The sequence below is a fragment of the Populus alba genome, chromosome 3 (assembly GCF_005239225.2).
Source record: "Populus alba chromosome 3, ASM523922v2, whole genome shotgun sequence".
In the NCBI taxonomy this organism is placed as follows: domain Eukaryota; kingdom Viridiplantae; phylum Streptophyta; class Magnoliopsida; order Malpighiales; family Salicaceae; genus Populus; species Populus alba.
Genome location: NC_133286.1, coordinates 15,730,022 through 15,754,370, shown reverse-complemented (window position 1 = coordinate 15,754,370; position 24,349 = coordinate 15,730,022). Strand labels below are relative to the sequence as shown.

Here is a 24,349-nt window from a genome sequence, read left to right as displayed (position 1 = left end):
TAATCTTTATCACTAATGGGAAAGGGGTTTTTCCTAACAAAAGAACAACTTCTAATCTTCACTTTTTCTTAGCAATTATTGAGAGAACATCTTCTAGTCTTCTCATCTCACATATATATATTTTTTTTATATAAGAATAATAAATCAGAAAAAAATTAACTCAACAATTATAACTTTATACTTCCTCCTTAACTATCAAAATTCAAGTTTGTACTGGGTTTACTTTTTAAATATTACTAATTTGAGTGTTATAAATTTTATAGCCATTAGAAACTTACATAATCGTTACTTTCAGAATCAGTAAAATTAATCAAAGGACGAACAAGTTAATTTTGAACTTTTATATTAATCTAAAAAAAAAATTCAAGTCTATAATAAAAATAAAATTATTATTTTTTTCAAATACAAACAACATCACATATAACCTTCACATGCGAAAATCATTAAAAAAAAATAACAATCTTGTAGTAAAATTAAAAAAAATACTTGACAAAAAAACAAAATCACACACACAAAAAAAAGGGTTAAAAAACAGAAAAAGAATCTTCCAAAAGAAAACCCGATGGCGTAAAGCATGACAATGGGAATAAATGGAGCAAGCCGTTAAAAATAGCATATAAAGAAATAAAAAAAAAACTTATAATCACAGGCATCAAATACCACAGAAACTCCGTGCATCCCTCACCCCATAATTGACCTAATCAAAAAAGATTGCATCATGATAGTCAATAAAAGTCAAGAACGGTCGTGATTTTAAGTGCCAGGTTACTAATCATACATCACTAGTCTACAGTGGTCTTCCCTTTTCACCATAATTTCTTTTTTTCTTTCTCTTTCTCCCTGAAGAACACACTCTCTCTCTTTAAAATAAGCTTTTGTTTTTCTCTCTACATTTCTTTGATTCTGTGACGTTTTAGCTTCTCTTCTCTTCTTCCTTTTCTTGTCTGAAGCAAACTGACACTTCTGTTTTGAGCTCTGTAGATGCATCTTCACTTACACTGTAAGTGAAAGACTAAAACTTTTGCCTTGCTACTTTGAGCTTCAATTTCTTCTATTTTTTCCTCTTAGATTAAAAAGATTCAATCTTTTAGGTGAATTTTGATGTTTCAAGTGTTTGAATGTATCTTACCAGTGAATTTGGAGATGGGTCTTTAATTTTAAGCATGACTATTTTGTTTATTTTGCTCTTTGAGATTTTTTGTCTTTAATTTTAGTTTTGTTAGTGTGTGATGTTAAAAAAAGTAAGGGCATTTAGATCTGGTGTTGATAGATTATGTTTTGGGTTGCTAAGGTTGAGGATGTTTTGTTGGTTTGTTTTGAAAATTGGGGTATTGAAGAATGGATCTAATTCAATAACAATTGCTGAGTGCATGCCAGGGTCTTTATAGTAGTGTACAGATGGTGTCGACAGTTACTTGGGTTTTTGTTTTGGGTTGTTGAATTTGTCCTGAAGTGGACTATACTAGCATTGGAATTGATTTTTTTTTTTTGCCAGTGTGGACTAGACATGAGTTAGTGGATAAAATGATGGGTCAAGCTGATTGTCTCCACTTGTAAAGGAGCACACAAATGGAATTGCAAGTAATGCAAGTGATATAACCATTGTGTCGAGAAGAGTTTATTGTTGACCTTGGAATCAACTCATCAAGGTTATTGTCAAGCTAATAGTTAAATCATCAAAATCGTTGTAACTGTTAATGTATAAGAGTGCATGAAAAAGTCATCATGCCCACATTTTTTATCATGAAGTTAGATGCCACAAACAAATGAGAAATTTTCACCATGCTATTTAGGTATAGTGATGACGGAATCCTGTGCGTTCTGTTTTTCTTTTTCAATGTGATTTTAGTTCTGATGTTGTGCTTGAGTACGTACTTTGCTTAGCAGCTTATCAAGAAACACTAATACAAGTTTATATTCACACTGACCAGGTTGACATTCCCGAGTTGTGCCATTTTCTGTGCTCCTATTATGGAGATTTTTTTTCAGAAAATGCAATTGTTTTAAATCGATTTGTTGCATTCATGGCAACTAAGTTGGTGTAAACGTGAGAGTGTGTTGCTGATCAAGGGGTTGATCTTACGCTAGGATTTGTGGTCATTTTCATTAAGTGTTAAAAGTAAACATGCGGTCATGGTGGGGGAAGTCTTCATCCAAAGAGGAAAAGAAGAAAGCAAACAAGGAAAGTTTCATTGATACAATAAATAGGAAATTGAAGATTACATCAAAGGAAAAGAGCAACAATAGATCAGGAGGATCTCGGAGATGCTGTAAAGATACTCTTTCAGAAAGGGTTTCTTTGTCCCGCGTTCCATCAAGATCACCATCTCCCTCCACACACGTATCACGTTGTCAAAGTTTTTCTGAAAGGCCTCAGGCTCAACCACTTCCACTTCCAGGGGTGCCTCATACTAAAATTAGGCGCAGTGATTCTGGAATTGGTGCTTCAGTGAAACCAGGATTGGATGGAAGGGGCAAACCATTGCATCTTTTGCCCCTTCCGAGACCAGGACATGTCCTTAATAGACTGGACCAAGCAGATACAGCAGGGGATTTAGCCACTGCCTCTGTGTCCAGTGATAGTTCCATAGATAGTGATGATCTGTCTGACTCACGTGTCCTTAGTCCTCTCACATCGGACTATGAAAATGGGAACAGAACTGCTGTGAACAGCCCTCCAAGGTGAGCTTCCATGCGTTCCATTGAAAGTTTTAAAGTGTCTTTCCAGGTTTTGTCTTGTCTCTGACAAAATTTGTCTTTATGTCTGCTGAAGCATGATGCGACAGGATCAATCCCCTATCATAAATAGAAAGAACTCAAGAGAAACTCTGAAACATGCTAATTTACCTGTAAATAATCAGACTTTGTCTACACCACCAAAACGGGCAATTTTTAGCTCTCAAGTGCAAAATTTACAGATTCCTCATCGAGTAGCATTCTTTAGTGCTCCAGACAGCTCAATGTCAAGTCCTTCTAGAAGCCCAATGAGAGCATTTGGCACTGAGCAAGTTATCAACAATGGTTTCTGGGCAGGAAAAACTTACTCAGATATTGGTGTACTAGGATCTGGACAGTGCTCAAGTCCAGGTTCAGGCTATAATTCTGGGCAGAACTCAATAGGTGGAGATATGTCAGGACAGCTTCTTTGGCCAAACAGTAGATGCAGCCCTGAGTGTTCTCCATTACCTAGCCCCAGAATGACTAGCCCAGGTCCCAGCTCCAGAATACATAGTGGTGCTGTCACTCCTCTGCACCCACGAGCTGCTGGGGTTACCATAGAGTCGCCTACAAGCCGGCCAGATGATGGAAAGCAACAAAGTCACCGCTTGCCCCTTCCACCGATAACAATCTCCAACAACCATCCCTTTTCTCCTACCTATTCCGCCTCAACATCTCCTTCAGTGCCTCGAAGTCCTAGTAGGATGGAGAACCCAACAAGTTCTGGTACACGCTGGCAGAAGGGTCGTATGCTTGGGAGAGGCAGTTTTGGAGATGTATATCTCGGGTTTAACAGGTCTGTGCAAAGGTTATTTGCTAAATGTTTTATTGCATAGACATGGGTGATTTAGCATCATAAAAAACTCTAGAAAGTTTAATCCATAAATAACTGGGTGGGGGAAGCAGATCAATTTAGGCATACAGCTTGATTGAGATTGAGATTGAGACTAAATGGAGTTGAGTTGACATTGTTTTGGATTAGTTATGACCATTGCATTTTAAAACTTTTTGTTTTACTCTGCTAATCCATTAACCTCTGTAAAGCAGGACTTGATTTTTCATGTTTCTTTCATCATTGTGATGCATCAAGTGACATTTTAATCCATCTTTTACTTAACATTTGAGCTAAACATCTGTCTCCTCTTTGTCTCACCGCTCACACCCTCTTTTAACTCATTCTGCGTCCTACTCGAGTGACTTGTTTGCAACAGAACCTCCTTCATACCTTAAAGAGTCCTTATTTGCAATTGTCATCATTATTGCTATCCTTGTTATTGTTATCATGCATTCAAGTCTAATGTTAATATCATTTCACTTCATAATTAAAGAGGAGATTCACTGATATTCTTGAACACAAATCCGACACCATACTGAACTGAGTTATCAACCATTTGCCATGCACATTATTTATGCATTTTGCATGTCTTATCTGATTTTGTTGTTTGGGCCTTAGAGAAAGAGGTGAGATGTGTGCAATGAAGGAGGTAGCTCTATTTTCAGATGATGCAAAATCAAAGGAAAGCGCACAGCAGCTGGGACAGGTAATTTTTATTTTTCTGTTTTTTTAGGCAGTTTATAGTTTGAAGAATATAAGGTTATGCATTGATATGCATAGTTGTTAATTTAGAGCTGGTTCTTCTCTGGGAAATTTTGAGGAAGATTTTAAGTTATTCACGATACGTGCAGGAAATTGTGCTTCTGAGTCGCTTACATCATCCTAATATAGTGCAGTACTATGGATCTGAAACGGTAACATTTTTCATACAAGTTAATGTTTTCTCCTTTTAGATTTTTACTTTCTGAAATAATTTCATCCTAATATAGTCAAAATATTGCACGTGTATGTTCATTCCAAACCACTGAGACTCATATATGTTGCCGACTTGCAGTACTTCTAAGTAGACCGCTTCTTGAATTTTGTGGGGATTTAATTGCTGATGATTTATATAATTGCATTATCATTAGTTGAATCATGGTAGAGTGTTGTCATTAGATACTTTATTAGCATAAAGTTCCCACAGATTTATGAATAGAAATCCATGGCTTAGATTTTTGTTAGCTGAATTGGTTTTTTATTTCTTATCAGGTGGATGACAAATTATATATATACTTGGAGTATGTCTCTGGTGGCTCCATCTATAAACTGCTTCAAGAATATGGCCAATTTGGTCAAAAAGCTATTCGTAGCTATACTCAACAAATCCTGTGCGGGCTTGCTTATTTGCATGCTAAAAAAACTGTCCACAGGTGAGCCTTATTATTTTGCTATCTCATGTTTTTGATAGGGAACCACAACTTACTCTAATCACTTATAAACATTATCATGCCTATTTCATAAGTTTTAATCGTGTTCAGAGACATTAAAGGGGCTAATATTCTGGTGGATCCCACGGGTCGTGTTAAACTGGCAGATTTTGGGATGGCAAAGCATGTAAGGATATTCCTCTGGAATTTTCTTCTCTCTAGTTATTCAAACCTGGGAAAATATGTTGACTGTTATTGCCACTGGTTTTGAACAAATGCTAAATTCTGTTGGTTATGCGACCAAATTAAATTAGTTCTCTATAACTGCTATCTTTTTAGTTTAGTTAGATGCAAGATGAAAATTTAGTCATGCTTATTAACCTGTAGGCAATGCGTTGTAACCCATTTTAATCAATTGATCTACAGATATCTGGGCAGTCTTGTCCATTATCATTCAGAGGAAGCCCTTACTGGATGGCACCTGAGGTCAGCCTTGGTGTATTGTCACATTCTGATTTTATATTTCTTTGTGATGCTTTCAAGTAATGCATTTCTTGAATAAATTAATTGTTTCAGGTGATAAAAAATTCAAATGGTTGTAATCTTGCTGTTGATATATGGAGCCTTGGGTGCACTGTTTTGGAGATGGCAACAACAAAACCACCTTGGAGCCAATATGAAGGGGTTTGTAAAATTAAAGTACAATAAATTTTTTAGTTTTGTAATTTGTTTTGCAGTTTGAATGGCACTGCTTGAAAATCATAATGTGTGTCATGGTGAGATTGTGTTAAACTAGAAGTATGATTTGTTTGACTTTATTTCTTACCCTCATTTTACTTTTCTTTCTTCCTGTAAAGGTTCCTGCTATGTTTAAGATTGGAAATAGCAAGGAACTTCCAGAGATTCCTGATGATCTGTCAGATGATGGAAAGGACTTTGTGAGGCAGTGTTTGCAACGGAACCCATCACATCGCCCTACAGCTGCTCAACTTTTGGAGCACCCTTTTGTGAACAATGTTGCTCCGATGGAGAGGCCGTTTTTGTCCCCAGAGCTTTCAGAAGAACTGCCTGCAATTATGAATTCAGGAAGATCAATGGTACTAGGATTTTTTCTTGGTGTGTCTAATGATATTGAATATTGCAATTTTTCTTGCAGATTATATGAGATAAGAAGTTATTCACTACTGTTAATCATACTATAATATTTTTTTAGAAAACAAAAGATTTCATCTGATGAAAAGAAGAAAATATACAGAGACAGGTAGGAGAATAGGTCATCCTCCAAACTAAGAAACAGAGCAGAACAAAAGCTATGATAATAAGCATCCCAAACTCATGGTACTTCATTTTGGTAAATGACTGGATGAATGTGTTAATTGGGAGTTGTTATATGTTTAGTTTTATGCACGCCACCTTAGATGGCTAGCATATGTGGTTGTCTGATTTCACATTGGTATTGCTTGCTAATGCTACCATGATGTATTTTGTTTTCTTCATGACACAACACGGAATAATTCCTTGCACTTTGCCTGACATGTCTGTTGTGGCTTTGATGATGTTGCTTGAATTGACTAATGAGTTGAATCGGGGAACTTTTAATAGGGAATTGGACCTGCAAGAAATGTTTCAGGCTTTGACTCAGAAGGGATTTCTATGCATCAATCTAGAGCCACAAAAATTGGTTCAGGGATCAGGTCTCTTCTCCCTCCCTCCCTCATCACCCCCCCACCCACACACTCACTCACACACGTGTGCTCTCGCACTTATTTTTTCTCTCGCTTCATTGCATATTCAGGAACACGTATGGCGAAGTTTGTCTTATGTGTTGCTAGGATTACTGGCATGTGTACTTGTCTTGTCTAAAGATGGACTGATATTGCACATTGCATTTCAGCTAAAGGCACATAGGTTTTTCATCAGGGCACAGAAAAATATTATGTCAGATATCATGTTTCAAAAGCAATCTCTTGCTATGAGAGCAGTATTGAAGGAGATCAGTATTAAAAATACACCCTTTTCTAGTCATCTTCACCCACAACTTGCATGAAATTAGTTTGATGGTGTTATTACTTTCTTTTTTTCTTGGTTGGCTGTTATTATTACTTTGTTCAACAAGAAGCAATAAACTGCCTTGTGTTCTTGGCTCTTCAATAACATTTTTTGTGAAGACTTCTTTCATTGGTTCTGCTCTGTACTTGTTAACATTTTGCTCCGTTGCCCAAACTTACATTTAAAATTTGAAGTTCCATGTAGTATTTGCTGTATTGAGGGGAGAAATCCTTGTGCTTTAGCTTAAGACTGCTTAGTCTGCAGAATCAAGTGTGAAGATCTAAATGTGCAACTAGTTGGTTTATGTTGCGACAAAATTTGTTGTGTTAAAAATAAATATCTGGTTCTTGTTTTTATACTAAAAAATATTTCTTTCTTTTAATTTGATGTTTTTCCTATTCCAGTGATGCCCATACGAAGAACTCATCATGCCCGGTGTCTCCTATCGGGAGCCCTCATCTATTTTCAAGATCCCCACAGAATTTGAGTGGAAGGATGTCTCCATCTCCTATATCTAGCCCTCATACTGCATCTGGTTCATCCACGCCTCTCACTGGTGGTTGTGGTGCCATCCCATTTCATCATGCAAAGCAGCGCATAACATACTTGCAAGAAAGCAAGGGAATGATCCCTGGGTCCCAAAGTAGTTTCTATCCCAATAACAACAACCTTTATCAGGAACCAAAGCCTGACCTATTTCGAGGTATGTCACAAGCCTCTTGTGTTTTCCGGGAAATAATTTCATCGGAAAACAGCAATCCTGGAAATCAGTTGGGATGGCCTGAACTCTATGATGGGCACCCTGTTTTAGCTGATCGTGTGTCCCAGCAGCTCTTAAGGGATCATATGAAATTGAAGCCATCCCTGGACCTGAATCCAAACTTGTCAATTCGTGGCCATACCAATGGAATCTAAAGTCTAACTATGCACGAATCCTTCATCAGAAAAATCTTTCTCAGTATTCTACCTCCCAAGGCATCATTCATAAATGAACTCTGGACAAATGATTCCTGGACAAATGATTCCAGTAGGTCAGATGTTTCGGAAGCATGAAGGGCAGGGTTAATTTCTTGGAAATGGCCTGGGAGTTTGGTTTCAGAGTTCCTATGGCAAGTAAGTAGTTGGCTTAGACACGGGAGGACTAGAGTATGGAAATTTGGCAGCACGTGCAAGTTATTCCACTTTTGTCTGTGAAGCTCTTTACCTGGCAGCTATATATTCCACTGAAGTCAGTAACTCAGTTTGATTTCCTGCCAGCTTTGTTGACCCGAATTCGTGTGCAAACTATTCCATGGATGAAGATTTTGATTATTCCAAGAAGGTTACCTTCTGAGACCTATATTCATCAGCTCCTCACATTCAAGTATGTAACTGCTAGATAGACTGTAGATTTATTATACTTGGAGTGCAAAGCTACTACCATTCGTGCATTTCACATCCTTTTATGTTCCTTATACTATTTTTTGGGTGGAAGGATGTGGTAGGAGTTGAAAACAAATATTGTACAGAAAGATGGGAACCAAGTTGGAAGTCCAGATTTTGTCAAGATAACAGTTGAGAACCTGCCTGGCTTCGCCTGTGCTTTTTTTATTTTTTTTTCAGTTTATGGTAGCTCAGTGTAAAACTTCTTGTGGGCTGTCCAGCTGATATTCTTGTATCTAATGTATACGGTTATACCTTGAATCAAATTAAAGAAATCTAATTCAACCTGTGTACTAGTGAAATCCTCTGGTCCACTGCAATTGTAAATTTTGGGAACAGCAATGAGCCAGGTTTATTTTTAAGAAATCTATTTCTCCCGCATTGTGGCTTGAATTTCAGAGCTGGTTTTATTTTTCTTTGATAGCATCAGTTCCTTTTCTAATTCATTTCAGCCTATGGGGATGGGAAAAATACCTATCTTGGGTTTTGAAGGTGATTTAGACCCTGTAGTTTGGAGTCAGGTTATGGTATTTTTAGTGCAGAGACAACCTGGCATCATTATCATATCTATATAATTTAGGTTATGTCCCATCATGCATCTTCATTACATTTCAAGGTTACATTTTTTTTACCTCTGTATATACCAGTGTCTAAAAGTCCCCCCCCCCCCCCTCTGAAGCTAAGAATCAAGGTTCATGTCACATTAGGCATTTTTTTTTGTTTATATTATCTGTGGAGAGTGGTATTGAATCTATAAATTAGAGTGAAGTATTTTGATTTTGAAGCTATACTTGGTTTGCGTCTAGGTCTACAGAAAATGTAGCCGTATTCTTTTTTTGGTTTTTCTGTTAGTAGCAACAATGATAATATAAAACCTTAAAACCACTCAAATAAATTCGATTTCATGGAAAAAAAAAAAACTTTTTAATGGACATTGAACAAGCTTGACTTGAGCATGCTATAAGAGTACAGCTTTGTTTACTCGTAGAAAACCTTGAAATAATCCTGATTACTTTTTAATGAACATTGAACAAGCTTGACTTAAATTCGAGTCTTTTTGCATGTAGAAAAAAAGACTAACGTACGTGGAATGTCTAGTGTATACCGTTATGCACCAGATGGATAAGGTGAAGATTAAGAAAAAGTTTGGACGTCAGTTCTAGCTTAATTAGTAAATTTTAGGTTTGTTTTTTACGAATTATTATTTTGAGTTTTATAAATTTTAAAGTTATTGGAGGTTTATATAATCATTAACTTTAAAGTCCGTAAAATTAGTCAAAATGTGTATAAATTAGCTTTAGAGCTCATGAAATTAGTCAAGGTGAATATAATCTGGCCTGAATACTCATATTAATAATTAAAAAAAAAAAATTGAAGACATCAAATAAGCTTTTTAACAAAAATAGACATAATTTTTTATTTGATCAATGTTGAAATTTCATCAAAGCATTCTATCGGCCTTATTTCCTATAGCATTCGGCACTTAAAAGATGATGTTTTAGAATTTTTATTTTATTTTTCCAGGTGTTTTTTAATTTTTCCTAGTTGTTTGAAGATCCCTTTTCTTTTCTATCTTAAAATTTTATGAATGATTGAATTTCAACATATTTTTTTCTTACACAAAATAATGAATGTGTAGGTGTTGTTAACACGTTTTTTGATATCATATAAAAAAAATATAACTGTAAATCAAAAAGTTATGCTTATATATAATAAAATAAAGTAAAAATTATATGTATTGATAAATACATATAGGATCTCAAATTAATCTTTAATGTAGTAAAAAAATAAAAATAATATTGTAATCGCTATAGTGGTATATCATTTTATTTTAGTTTTTGTATAATAATTTTTTTAAAAAATAAAAGCTTAAAGAAAAAAAAAACAAGTTACAAAAGAATAGAGATAAAAATAAAATAAAAAATTATGTAAATAAATCAAATGTAAAGTGATAAATATTTCAAGTATAAAGAATAAAAAATAATAATTTAACATAAAGAAAATTACAAAATAATGAAGATAAGAACAAGAATATAAAATTATAATTAGACAAAATAAAAAATATGTCAAATATATAAAAAAAACAAAAAAAACATAGATTTATTATCCTCAACAATAAAAAAAATTTATAAATCTGCCATTTCTAAAGGAAACGTTTCGTTTTAATAAATGTATAATAATAATAATAATATTTCTTTTTATTCCCTTCCGGTACAAAGCATAAAATTATAACAAAACACTGTTTATTTCCATTGAAAAAAAGAAGTTTGAACAGAGACACCACACCAGAATGCCAGAGGCTGATCACAGATGAAGGCCCGTTTAAACAAAAACATGACTATATATGGAAATTTTAGGCAACATATCTGTTTTACGTGTGCAGTACAAATTTCAAAACTAGTTATACAGAAGAAGATTCAGCTCTACATAATCATGCAGTAAACAGGCATCGCGCTCGTTTGAAAGCAGGAGGCAATCAAACTTAACTAGGGGTTGGTCAAGGGCAAGCTGAAATCCCATAGTTTTTTTGCCAATTCTGCATCTTGCCCATAAGCGCTTGATTTGGATATGTTGCAGTCTTCGAAATACTTCCCACTGACGCCATTAACCTGTGGATGCAATGCCACGTAGCATGTAGTTGCAGCTCCCTACAACCATGTACAAGAAATTAACTAAGAAACTGTGTGGGCATATGGTAACAAACAGAAAGGGTCGTATGATTTGAATTTTAACATATAAACGCTTTCTGTCATTTTCACATTGATCCTGCAGTACACGCATTCCAAGAAAATTGTAGAACATACCTGGGGAACAGTTTTGAACATGAATCTGCCAACAGTACTGGCAAAGCCTGCCGAGAATTCAACCCAGGACCAGAAAATTCAAAATTTAGTGAATGAAGGAAGAAATTTATTAATGCAAGGTGTGATTAACATAGGCCAGGAATTACCACTGAGAACAGTATGGTAGCGGAAAAGATTGGTGTGAATTCCTCCAGGATGAAGTGAATTAGCAGTTATGTTTACCCCCTCTTCCTGTATGAATAAAGAAGGACAAAAATGGATATAAAGTTCCAGTTTCTTCATTTATCAAACCCCTGTTCATGAACTTGAAAATGTCTGAGTACCTTGAAACGCCTTGCAAGTTCATTAGCATGCAGTAGAGTAGCAAGCTTTGATTGCCCATAAGCCTTTATACTGCCGTATCTGCAAATCAGCGAGAACAAAAGGGTGAAACTAAGAAAAACTGACTTGGCACTTAGCAGAAGGAGAAGAGAAGATTGACGGAATGGTACTGCCAAATTGTTACCCTGCTTCATCGTTGATAGTATCAAAACGAATTCCTCCAGGAAATGGATGACGATGAGCTGATGAGGATAGGTTAACAATCCTTCCTTCTCGATTGCTTTCACGTGCTGTGTTTTTCAAGTTGTCCATCAAAAGATTTGTAAGAAGAAAATGGCCTGGAAAATGATAGAAAACACTGTTATATAAAGAACAATACTTTGATATGTACAACTATCATTCCTTCAATGCAGAAGAAAAAAAGAATCTGCATAATTATGTGAACATACTTAGATAGTTGGTTGCAAACTGCAGTTCTATGTTGTCTTTGGAAAGCAAGTAAGGAGATGCCATAATCCCTGCATTGTTACTTCCAGCAAAGAAAAAGAATATCAGTCCTCACGATTGAATTTTGAAAGAAATCTTAAATGGCATCGAATGTCACCAGCTGTCCACGGAAAGAGAGAAGTCTATTACAGAGAATTGCTTCAAATTAGTTGTCTTACATAAGGATATTCAGTGGAAAACCAGAGGAATTGTATTTGGATGCGAATTCCCGGACTGAGGACATTGAACAGAGATCCAGCTCCATAACCTCAACCTTGGCGCTGGGGATTTCCTTGAGTATTTCTTCCCTGACCTTATTACCAGAATCCACATTCCTTACTGCCATAACTACATGGACACCACGCAAAGCAAGGACTCGCGCTGTCTCTGTGCCAATACCACTTGATGCTCCTGAAATTAGGCAAAGAAACAAACTTAAAGCCTATCCTATCATTGACTAAATACCCACTGACATTGATATCTACTGCCATCAAATGAACAAATATGATCTTGAGAAATTACGGTATAAAAAGCACAGTACGATTTTAGAAGTCTTCGCAGTATTTAAGAGTATAGAATTTATAAATCACAGGAGACAAATTTGAAACTGGTCAAACTTGGCTATAAAATCAGAAAGTTCTTGCCTTCTGGGAGGATATCCCACAACCACCAGTGCTAAAACCCTGACCGAGAATCTTCTACACAAATATTCAGATGAGAGAATTTCACTCATCTCATGCTACTCAGATCGGTAACTTGGATAAAATTATGATATTTCTAATGTGAAACAGAAACCACAGAAATTTCAAGTGGTCAGAATTGCTAGCAGTCCATGCATAGAACAAACCAACAACCACAGATCACTGACTTTGCCACTTATCTTGATCAACAAAATCACAGCACAAAACAGAAACCAAATATTTGAAATTGAAAAAGAACATGAAGGAAGCATACAGATGATGCAGAACAGACAAAGATAAGAAAAACACATACCTGTAACAATAGCAGTGAGGCCACTTCCATCAATTCCTTCAGTAACTTCCTCAGCTGTGGAACTGGAAGAAAAGCCAGATGGCCCTTTCTTTCCAAAAAAACCCATGTTGGCAGGTTCTGAACTGCACCAAAAGTTGCAGGCTCTAGTGTATATAACTCTCACAAGTAGCAGCAGATATGGACCGGCATCAAGTATTATTATATGGAGAATTCTTCAAGGATGAAGCCGCCAAGAATTGTTAAATGCCACCTGTGATTTCTTAATATTTATTTATTGCATGCCATTGTGCTATTCTTTGGTTTTGTTCAAATCCCATGATTTCCTTAACTTAATGATGATGCCGTTGCCCAAATAGAAAGACAGACCCCCGGTGCGACTTTCAAAAAAGGCAGCCTAATATAAAACGGCCATTATAACTTTTAAATAATCCCTAGGTTTTTAAGATTTAAACAATCAAGTCCCTCTACTTTAAAAACTAATTAACTAATCCCTATGTGTTCACATTTGTTTACACCTTAGTCCCTCCATTAACCTTTATATTTAGTGAAATCTGAGCAAGCCTTTTTTCCCCGTTGGTTCTGTGACCGACTTGACGGTCAAATGTGAACAAAAGACTAATTGATAATTTATGAAACCAGAGAGATTAGAATATGGGACTATAATTTACTCAAATAATTTGCAAAATCAAAAGTCATACCATGACCCCATGGAGAATTATCTGGTGTAAATAAATAAAAGCTTGATAGGAACATGTCAAGCATATTTGCATAGAGCTTTTCATTTTGCTGTCAGATTTGTGTGTTTGCTTTGATTTTCTTTTCTTAATCAGAGTAGCGTTCTAGATGGATCGTTAGACTAGGAAAACTTGTATGTTGTCGGGAGGTGATAGCCAGTCGTGATCAAATTACTCAACCACATGTCTCCATATCCGGCCAGTCGGTCCGAAAAACATCATCGGTGGTAAAGGGAACGGCAACATTCATTATGAATCTTTGTGTGTTGTGCAATCACAAAATACTACAGAAGCTATACTAGAAATTCGTGCACCTCGGTACAGAAAAAGAAGGCATTTTCCTTCGGATTTGTCCAGAGAGGGACTGAATGGAGAAAGTGCATTAAATAAAAGACCCCATCATCAAATTATAGCATTCAAAGTCAAGTAAAAAGTGCCATAAATAAAAGACTCCATCAAATTATAGCATTCAAAAGTAAATCCCTGGTCGACTGGATCAATACGCAAGAAAGTGAACGTGTAACTTTCTCTACGCATAAGTAAAAAAAAAAAATGGAGATCTTAGCATCTTTCCTACGTCAAAGATTATCAACAAAGTAATTTAAATCAAATAGGGTGGAACTGCTGGTAATGTTTATAGACATGTTTTATAGACTACAATCTTAAACCATCATGAGAAAGCGGGGGACCTCCAATCTTTAACCACCCATTTACAACTAGTTGCAATGTGATTTAATACACGAAACAGGTTCGTATATATAAACTGTGAAACAAGTTCGCAAGTTTCCTGACTTCCGCAGAACAAGAAACAACTACTTCAATACGCAGCACAGCTCAGAGGACTACTTGGGGTTGGTTAAGCTCAAGCTGAAATCCCATAGTTTTTTGGCCAGTTCTGCATCTTTAGCCAAAGAGCTAGCTTTGGACAGGTTACTGTCCATGAAATATTCTCCGCTTACCCCCTTAACTTGTGGATGCAATGCCACATAGCATGTAGTTGCAGCTCCCTATAAGCATATAAAAGAAATTAATAAGCTATGTAGCATTTTAGAGGCAGTCCAATAATTGCATATGGATTTTATAATTCAAATTAATCCTGGGTCATGCTGCCACATATTCCATGGAACTGAAGAACATACCTGTTGAACATTTTTTAGCGCAAATCTGCCAACCATAGTTACAACACCTGCATTCAACACAACAAATTTAATCCAGAAGCAAATCCCCATAGGCCAAGAAAACCCTCGTATGGGTACCAAAAACAAGTCAGATATATCAGACTATTACTATTAATAACACTGTGGAAACGCAGAAGATTGGTCATAATTGCTCCAGGATGAAGTGAATTAGCAGTTATATTGACCCCTTCTTCCTGTATGGGCAAAAGAAAAGGGGGAAATAAAAAACATGCTCATAAGAATTTATTTCGGAAAAAAATGTTATAACTGTGAAAGTCACAGCCAAAAGAACATGCTGATAAACTGTTTTTGTCATCCATGATTTGTACTGATTTGACTAAAGAATCTTCAGCGCCAAAAATCTATCTATTTCAACTTCATCAAATAAGGTGAGGACAGGAAATGACTCATACTTCCACTGGAAACTATTCTAAATTTGAGAGCCACCTGGTCTTTAACCACAAGAAGATAAGATTAAATCTCTGAAATGGGGGAAAAGAAGATAAGGAAAATCCCAATTTGCAGTTAGGGAGCAAATTTAATCATCTCAATAGCAGATTGCTGTAAACTTGAGACCATGGACTACCTTAAGGCGCCTAGTGAGCTCATTAGCATGCAATACATTAGCAAGCTTTGATTGTCCATAAGCCCAAATACTGTTGTATCTGCAAAATTATCAAGCACAAAAGGGTAAAAACAAGTAGAATTAGATAAAGAAATGCCAATACATGAACAATTGACTAGTTTCTGGTGTTATAGCACAGACTGGGCAGCATTCCAAGACAAGATTCACAAATGATACTGAGAAAATGTTACCCTGATTCATCATTGATTTTATCAAAACGAATTCCCTCACTGTATGTAAAACGATGAGCTTCTGATGATAAGATAACAATCCTTCCCTCTCGATCGCTTTCAAGAGCTGTCTTTTTCATGGTATCCAATACAAGGTCTGTCAGAAGAAAATGGCCTGCAAAATTATAAAATCTCTTAAGAATCCAAACTTCTGCACTTGGCAATATGCAGCATTTCAAATTTCCCAACATTGAAAAACAAGATTTGGTGGGAAGGGACTTTCTTCTTCTTTTTTTCCTGTTTTTTCCACAGCTATCAGGCTAATGTTTATTTATTTTCATATCTTCATTCACAGTAATTGATAAGACTGAATAAATAGATAAATGAATTTGAAGATTAAAGTATTCACAGGCATGTGAAAAAAGAGGTCAAGTTGTGTTCTTTTTGTTGTTCAGTATTGTGGCTCTCAAGGTATCCATGTTCAAGAATCTCAGATTTGATAACACGAATTTAAATTGTATATGCTGGATCATTTTTATTGCACGTGCTCTATTTCCCTTCATTTAAAGATTTAAATTCTATTCTCTGGCCTTTCATTATCATAATAGATAATGCAATCAAATTAATGGCAGATATGCAAACAATTTATAATGCTATGTCCAACATACCAACATGGTTGGTTGCAAATTGCATTTCTATGTTGTCTTGGGAAAGCATGAAAGGAGCTGCCATAATGCCTGCATTGTTACTTAACCAAAAAACGATAATATTAATTCTCACTATTAAATTACAAAACAGTTCCTAAATGTGTGTAGGATGTCTTTAGTGGGCACAGTTAAAGTGGTGCATTGCCTCTTAGCAAGTTCCATTTAAGAGCACAAACACATTGACTACAGAAAAGAATGAACAGGAACAACCAACATCATAAGTGACACAGAAAAGTTAGCCATGGAGACCCAAAACGGATATACAAAACAAATAAGAAGCATTGTTTCAGTTTTAGTCTTCTTACACTAGGAGATTTAGTGGAAGACCCAAAGATATAAATTCCGATGCAAATTTCCTCACTGATTCCATTGAGATGAGATCTAGATGCATAACATCAATCTTAGCAGTAGGGAATTCCTTGAGTATTTCTTCTTTGACTTTCCTACCAGATTCCACATTCCTTACTGCCATAACTACATGGGCACCACGAAAAGCAAGAACACGTGTGGTCTCCGTTCCAATACCACTCGAGGCTCCTGAAATGGATTAGGCATGGAATGTATTAACAGATTAACCAACCAATTACTAAAAGTGCAAATGTATATCTATTGCCATCAGAACCCTAACTATAGCAAGCTGTCCACAACTGATCAACACATGAATAGAAAAATTCTGATATAGGAAATCCATTCTGATGTAGAAAGTCTCGCCCCAAGAATATGATAAATCATAAGTTCCAAAATGAGTCCCATCTGCAGTGGACCACTCTCTATAAACAGGAAGATAAAGAGAACTCCACTCCAAATATTAACTAGTGATCCCCACCTATGGAGCATGAAAAAACTGGTATAGCGGTATGTAAAACGTCTCCAAATATATTTATGTGAAATAAAGTAATTAAATTCCAAACATACCACGATTACAAGCTACCTAGGCCAAATAAGTTTATTAACATCGGCAAGCGCCTAGAACGAACTAGAAAAAGAATTTGAAGCCCAGATATATTCACCAGACATTTTCAACTTCGTCTCTATAGATCTTGCACGAACTAAAAAATAGCTTAGCATCCATGTACAGAGGAAAAAAAAAACTGGCAAAAGCACGAAAACCCGGAAATGATCACCCAAAGAAAGAAACTTTGCAGATTCCGTTTTACAAATGAACAAGAACAAGTCTTAATTTTTCCCGTAAGTTTCAATCAGAACAAAAGCAAAAAACAGATATTATCATCACGAACCTCGAAGTTTTTTTGACTGCTTGAAACGTTGAACATAACACAACTACTTGGATTAGTTCACTTCGTCAAAAAACACACACAAACAGAGTATATGAGATTCATGGGTCTATTTTTCATTTGTTTTCCTTCGCTTTTCCAAGCAGCCAAACAAGACTTAAACTTTGTGAGAAGAAATGATCGAAATATGAACATGTTAGATAAAAATTAAAATCCTAGAGTAAGTAGGTTCAAATACTTGTGAGTTTAGTTTCTAACAGAAAAAAGCATAAAACTTGAAAACAAAAGAAGCCCGGATCTGCTTCAGACCTGTAACAATGGCAGTGAGACCAGTTGCATCAATCCCTTGAGTAACTTGCTCGGCTGTTGATCTAGGTGAGAACCCAGATGGTCCTTTCCACCAAAAAGGCCACATATTTTCCGATATTTTGATTAAAACAACAAACAGCTTTCGAGCTTGCAAACTCTTTATGTGCTCATAATCCTACTTGATGACTCTAAGAATTGCAGAAAATGGTATCCCATCATGGATCTATTGCATCAGCCCATGGTAATGATGGCAACATGTTATTAAAAAAAAAAAACAAAAAACCCGAATACGACATCATCTTGTTGATGAGGACTCCCCTAATTTTTATTTTTATTTTAGTGGTCGAGGTAATTTCTTAAATTGTATATATATTATGAATGGCTATGAATATTATTTACAGTTTTCTTTTGCTATTTTTATTTATTAGAGTTGGGATCTATATACCGAGGCTTTTATTAATATTTATGCTTTGATGATGATCGTGGATGAGAAATTAAGTTTCTCAGGATTGGTTGTTTGATTAAATTCATAACGCATGTCAATTTCTCGTGGCCATTAATTCAATGACAACATAGGTTTTTACCAAAGGCTCGGCTCCTCCTCCATGTCCTCCTCCTATTGATTCCAATGGACCCGGGCCCTCTGTAATTATTGCTACGTTCTTCAAAGCCTTTAATTTAACTCCCTCAAGGATCTACATCCCCAAATCAGATGACATTAATAGCTCACCAACCATCAATACTATTGAAATTAACTATGTTTTAAAAAATATTTTGATTAAAAATATAAATTAAAATTTTTAAAAAACTTTTTATGATTTAAAAATAAAAAATATAAAAAAATTATTTTAATAAATTTTCAATTAAAAAATATTTTTAAAAAACATCCACGAAGTAAAAAAAAAAATTTTTGTTTGATTATGTTTCGAGTTTTAAAATCTAATCAAATCATGATTTTTATTTTTTAAAATTATAAATCGAATAGAATTAACCAACCAGTTCAAACCGATTAATTTAATTCAATTTGGTTAGGGTTTTTTGTTTTAATAGTTAAACCTATGTTAATTTTTTGAGCTTTTACTAGTTGGCCCGGGCTTTTGAAATCTTGCTTTGGGTTTTTTAACTGTGATTTAAGGTGTTTTGGGCCCTTTCTTTTCTTTTTCTTTTTTGTTATGTGCATGGATTTTTTTTTGCCTTCTCATCAATTTTTTTTAATTATGGGCCTAGGAGTATTTTGTTAATAATAACAAAATTAAATATTCCTCTCAAGTTTAAAGGCTAGTTCCCATCATTCCATGGATCCTTGAAAATTAAAACGAAAAAAACAGCATCGACTACACCCTTTTTTTATAGTCAAATAATCAATAAATCAGAGCATTTGTGTTCCTGCCTCGAGCTCTTGGAGGTGGAGAAAATATATGGAAGAAGTTGGTGTTGTGTTGTAATGGCTCGTGCACAATGTGGTTGTCCTTTAATCTCCAATATGAGACTAACAATGACTATAATTGTAGCACAATAGTGATGGTTGATCCACCTGCAAAAACATATTATCTTCTTTGTGCCTTCTTTTTTATTGGGGGGGGGGGAAGAAGCAAAACACAGACACAAATATTTGAAAAAGCACATAGCAACTTTTTGACATAGTTAAGCATAAATCTAAGACAAAAGAAAAAACTTACATCATTTTGGCAAGAGGGTAGGGTGATCTTAAGGAAGTAGCATCAGCACGTAAGGTGTTTGATGAAACACTTGGCCGAGGATATAGCTTGGATGTGCTAGAAGCAATTTGTAACAAACCAAACAAATTAGTATCTCCAAGCAAGGAAAAAAAAAACAATCAAAAAGGAAAAAGAAAAGGTTGGAAAGGAAAAGGACCGAGAGGGTGCAAATGCATAGAACCTGCTATGTTTCTCATTCAATCACGTGTTTACACTATCTACTCATATTTCACACAAATTTATTATGGCAATTTGCAAAGGCAGTAACAAGACAAGACATGTTCCTTTAATGAGTCTGCATAATCTTTCAAAGGTCTTGGCTGGGGAAGTTGGGTGCTGAATCATATATTAAAAGGAAGTACTTAAGCAATGGCAAGTGTAAACAATAGGAATTAAAGGCAAAACCATTTATTTATTAGTAGAACACTCAAGTAATAACTATCATATGAATGAATATAAAGTAATTATAAGATAGTGGTGTCAGTCAGCCCAACATCTTGAAATAAGAAAATAACAATTAAAACAATGATATGGTTGAGAAAGGATTCCACAGGATAACATTTGGATGCTGAATAACATATTAAGAATGAAAGGGAAAACCATTTTTATATTCACATAATAGTCAAGCAATAATTGTTAAAGGAATGTACATGAAGCAAATAAGACAGTGGCTTCGGTTGGTGCATCATCTTTGTATTAGGAAATAACAAATAAAACTTTATCATGGTTGAAGCAGCATCCCATAGGATGAGAAATTTATGGCACAATACATGAAATATTGTTTATGTGTGAGCAAGCGAACCAAACCTGTCGTGCGACCTAACATCAGTTAAGATTGATGCTCATTTTAATTGGGGATGAAAATTGTCATGGAACGTGTCTTTTTGCTGAGAGGTGTGCTGCTGTGAAGCTGGAGTCTGAATTTAAGACTGATCGATACTCAAGGAATCTGTAAAGTTAGGTGTTGGAGGGGTGATAGATATGGAACTTCCAGCATCAGTGGCTATCGAGCATGTTGCATTAGCAACTTTAATGGGGCTAGTCGAGTCAATATATGCTTCAGTTGCAATGTCATCGGCATAAGATTTTTTATGTACAAATATAGTTGTCCATAATGGTGGTTTTTTTGTAAAACTAATTATCACCCATAAAGATGATGATGAGATGTAATCCATGATGTTAATTAATAAACAATATTATTTACTTAAAAAAACGATGAGAGGATGAGAAAAAGAGAATTTTTTTCAAAAAAACATTTAACTAGAAAAAATTGTGATATGCCTTGGTATCTCTGAAGACTTTTTAAAGAACATGGCAACAATGAAAATATGAACAAAGGATGCACCACTAAATTGCAGAATCATACACAAAGGTAAAGACACTTGATGTTCAATGGAATAAAAATGCTCCTTTGTTAGGTGGCAAATTTATATAAACGTAAAAAATGATAGAGCATCGCCCCCATGCACAATAATTTAAGATGCAGATAGAAACATGAGTATAGTTATTTCTTACAACACAGTCTTAAAGAGCAACAAACAGAAAAATGTTCTAACTTTAAAGTCTAAGTCCTCTCCTGAAAGATGATATGATAAAAGAAATAACGAATTGCAGAGGAAAGCATAAAAAATTATGGTTGCTATGCACTGACAAAAACAAAAGCACATCCCACCTAAACCCTTAACAAACGTTACTTGATGGTAAAAGCTAACCCAACTCAAAGAACAAAAGTTGGCACAAAAACACACCTTGAAATATCATAAGAGAGCTGGGAGCCGAGAGAATTGAATTGCTAAAAAACCACTTCAGAAGAGCACCATTCCATGTAATAAAGCAATTACAGACAAAAACAAAAAGGGCTTGCCAACTACACTAACTAAAATAGAAGTGCCAACCAAAACAGAACAGGAAATAATGAAAAGGTAAGGCAAATATGTGTGTATAATGATGTCAATTCCACATTCATTAAATGCACTACTAAGACCTGAAGTCGTGTAAGTTTATTGTCTCTTAACATGCTCTTTTAATTATTTTCAAGTTGATGACATGTCAGATAATTCAGTATCCCCCTCAACTTTATTGTCGCACGTGTGCGGCGATGCGACGATTGTCCAGCCACAAGGAAAACAAAAATGGAATATGGATTTATTCCTGGCAAATATGTAGAGACAAGGAATTCTTGTCTTCTATCAGTGAAAAATTTGAATGGGAGTCGCCACCTAGTATTCTGGTTACTAGGAACCCTAACTGGTCTTTAGAGATCAGGTATGGAGACTGGTTGCGTAAAGGGAAGGTATTAGCACCCCAACTACGCCCTACCTAAGGTAGGCTACATTGTTTTAATGTCTAATAAAATCTAAGGTCGTGTTGTGGTTTTTTATTGTCGGTCCATTTACGGTTTATGAAAAGTCCTCCTCTGTAAGGAGATTCTTATCTTATCAAGTAAAAACCTAACTATTTAAAGTTATCAAAAGAAAATGTATTTTTAATATCGAGAATATGTTTTACGTATAAATTTATAATCCCTGATACTAAAATCAAACAAAATAAAAATTTTGTTGTTTCTGAAATTTTGGCCAATGTTCTCTTGACTTTAATAAACTGATTATTAAAATCAAAATGCATGCGAAAACACTGTTTTTTGGTGTATGAAAAATACAATATGATTTTTTAGCTTTGAGACACTTGACCGTATGCACAAAAAACATTTTTTTTCTCTTTTTTCAATTTTTTTGTACTTTTAGAAGTTTTTGCCGAAAACCGGGTATTTTAATACCGGATTTGTATTTTTACGATATAAAATACAGACCAATATTAACCAAAATGGATAAAAGAAACCGTGCTGGAAAATTGTAAAATGCTGGAAAAAAAAATCTTAATAAATTTTTTAAATGGGCCGGATCCGGCCATATCAGTGGACTGGACCAGACCCGACCCAAAACAAAATGGGCTGGTTACTGTGTCTAAGCACAGTAACCAGCCCTCCATCAGCTGCAGAACGTGAATTAATTCACGTTTTGCATGAAAACGGAGATAGTGGCTGAGCAAAAGGAGAAGGAGACGGGGCAGCGGCAGGTTACCTGCGGTGGCGTCGAGGCGGTGCTGCTGGCGGCGGAGGCACAGTGGTCGGTGGTGGTGCTGTTTTTCCTCTCTCTCTCTCCTATGTTTTACACTCCTGTCTGCTTCTACTTCTTTTTCTTCTTTTTTCGGTTTTTTTCCCTCTATTTTGCTTTTTCTCTCTTCTCTTCTCCTTTGTTCTTTTCTCTCAGTCTCCCCCTTCTATTCTCTCTTTCTTTTTTTTTCTCCCCTTCCCCTGTTTTTATAGGAGAAAAACAGGGGAAGGGATGTGGCTGGGGCGGCTACTGTGCTGCCGCCCCTCCACCATCCCTTCAACAGATAGAAAGTAGGCAAGTGGGTGTCCATGTTGGGCATCTTTTTGAGCAAAAGCAGGAAAGGAGGTTGGCAAAAAGTGGGGAAGAAAATCTTCTTCTTCCCCTGCCTCGCACGTCCAGGGGAAGAAGAAGACCCACAATGCTGTAAAAAAGGCACTGTTTCGGGTAAATTTAATTGAGTCCATAAACTTATGATTTTGGATTTTTCTTCCTCAAATTGAATTTTGTTTGTTAACAGAGCTCTCATCAGTCAATGATATACCGTCAAATTTTAATTTTTATATTTTTGAACATCCTTAATCACTTTTTGAGCATTTTTAGGGCGCTCTGACATTTTTTTCACTGTTATATTTTTTGATATATATATATATATATATATATATATATATATATTTTTTGATTTTATTATTATTATTATTTTTTTATGCGGGGACCCAAAAAATGGGTTACAACATTTATAGTAGGAAAAAAAGACCCAATTGCAGAAAAAGAAAAAACGACAGTGTAATTTTTCAAACATTTAATACACCGATATCATGATCTCGCTTTAAGTCAAATATTTTCAAACCTAAAAAGAAAAGCGAAACAATTCACTACAATGTAGTGATAATATATGTGTCGTAGGGAAAGCTACAGTGTTTTTCTCATGTGTTTTAGAGTTTTTTAATATGGAAAGACAAAGATTTGACTTGAGTATAAACTAAATGATTATGAAACCAAATTGACCCGAACTAAAACATGACCCGAGGTTGAAAATTCAAAAAGCACTGACCCAAACCCATGTCTTTGAAAGCAAACCTGAGAAAAAAAAATCAACTTCTAACTTGAATTTGTGATTTGGTCGCTTCCTTTAGGAATATATATATATATAACAAACCTAATATAGCTATTCTAGACAAAAAGATTAACGCAATCTGAATTTTTTTTTTATCAAAGAACTTTAATTACAAAATAATTAAAGACAATAAAAGATAAGAAATTTGAAACCAACAAGAAGAAAATAAAAAGTATAACTTGATTTTCGAAGTCTTGCTCTGATACTAATTGATACAGACCTCGTAATCACGTGGTCATGCAATCCACAATGAAATTAAAACTCCAATCTAAGAAAACCGAATATCAAGTTTGAAACCCCAATTTAGAGTACCATGTACCTAAGAACCAAATGTATTGGAAAAAATACTCAATCTCGAAGATAACCATGTATCTAGAAACTTGAAGTATGTGAATGAAGTCATGAAACT

At 35.3% G+C, this 24,349-nt stretch overlaps 3 protein-coding genes across 7 annotated transcripts; 1 reads left to right on the top strand and 2 right to left on the bottom strand.

The window, feature by feature from the left end:
- Positions 1 to 819: 819 nt before the first annotated feature.
- On the top strand, positions 820 to 8,720 carry LOC118028457 (mitogen-activated protein kinase kinase kinase YODA). 5 transcript variants are annotated; one of them, XM_073408084.1, is made up of 13 exons: positions 820 to 1,000; positions 1,496 to 1,649; positions 1,932 to 2,682; positions 2,774 to 3,526; positions 4,172 to 4,259; positions 4,405 to 4,467; positions 4,805 to 4,965; positions 5,074 to 5,149; positions 5,389 to 5,448; positions 5,539 to 5,661; positions 5,820 to 6,059; positions 6,565 to 6,656; positions 7,416 to 8,720. In XM_073408084.1, exons 3-13 carry the CDS (start codon positions 2,126 to 2,128, stop codon positions 7,924 to 7,926), a joined length of 2,724 nt encoding a protein of 907 aa, XP_073264185.1. In that variant the 5' UTR covers positions 820 to 1,000; positions 1,496 to 1,649; positions 1,932 to 2,125; the 3' UTR covers positions 7,927 to 8,720. The 5 variants fall into 5 exon arrangements, with proteins under 5 accessions (XP_073264185.1, XP_034887926.1, XP_034887924.1 ...); XM_035032035.2 differs by lacking the exon at positions 1,496 to 1,649 and having other exon boundaries at positions 2,774 to 3,514; positions 5,539 to 5,646; XM_035032033.2 differs by lacking the exon at positions 1,496 to 1,649 and having other exon boundaries at positions 2,774 to 3,514.
- A 1,939-nt stretch (positions 8,721 to 10,659) lies between these two features.
- Positions 10,660 to 13,353, bottom strand: LOC118028458 (short-chain dehydrogenase TIC 32, chloroplastic-like). Its single transcript, XM_035032037.2, has 8 exons — positions 13,038 to 13,353; positions 12,224 to 12,455; positions 12,008 to 12,087; positions 11,743 to 11,896; positions 11,561 to 11,639; positions 11,384 to 11,468; positions 11,238 to 11,284; positions 10,660 to 11,081 (listed from the first exon to the last, which is right to left on the bottom strand). The coding sequence occupies exons 1-8, from the start codon at positions 13,141 to 13,143 to the stop codon at positions 10,920 to 10,922; spliced, it is 945 nt and encodes a 314-aa protein (XP_034887928.1). The 5' UTR covers positions 13,144 to 13,353; the 3' UTR covers positions 10,660 to 10,919.
- Positions 13,354 to 14,356: 1,003 nt separating this feature from the next.
- Positions 14,357 to 18,270, bottom strand: LOC118028459 (short-chain dehydrogenase TIC 32, chloroplastic-like). The gene is made up of 8 exons (XM_035032038.2): positions 17,996 to 18,270; positions 16,757 to 16,988; positions 16,413 to 16,492; positions 15,766 to 15,919; positions 15,536 to 15,614; positions 15,059 to 15,143; positions 14,911 to 14,957; positions 14,357 to 14,778 (listed from the first exon to the last, which is right to left on the bottom strand). The coding sequence occupies exons 1-8, from the start codon at positions 18,099 to 18,101 to the stop codon at positions 14,614 to 14,616; spliced, it is 948 nt and encodes a 315-aa protein (XP_034887929.1). The 5' UTR covers positions 18,102 to 18,270; the 3' UTR covers positions 14,357 to 14,613.
- Between the last annotated feature and the right edge of the window lie 6,079 nt (positions 18,271 to 24,349).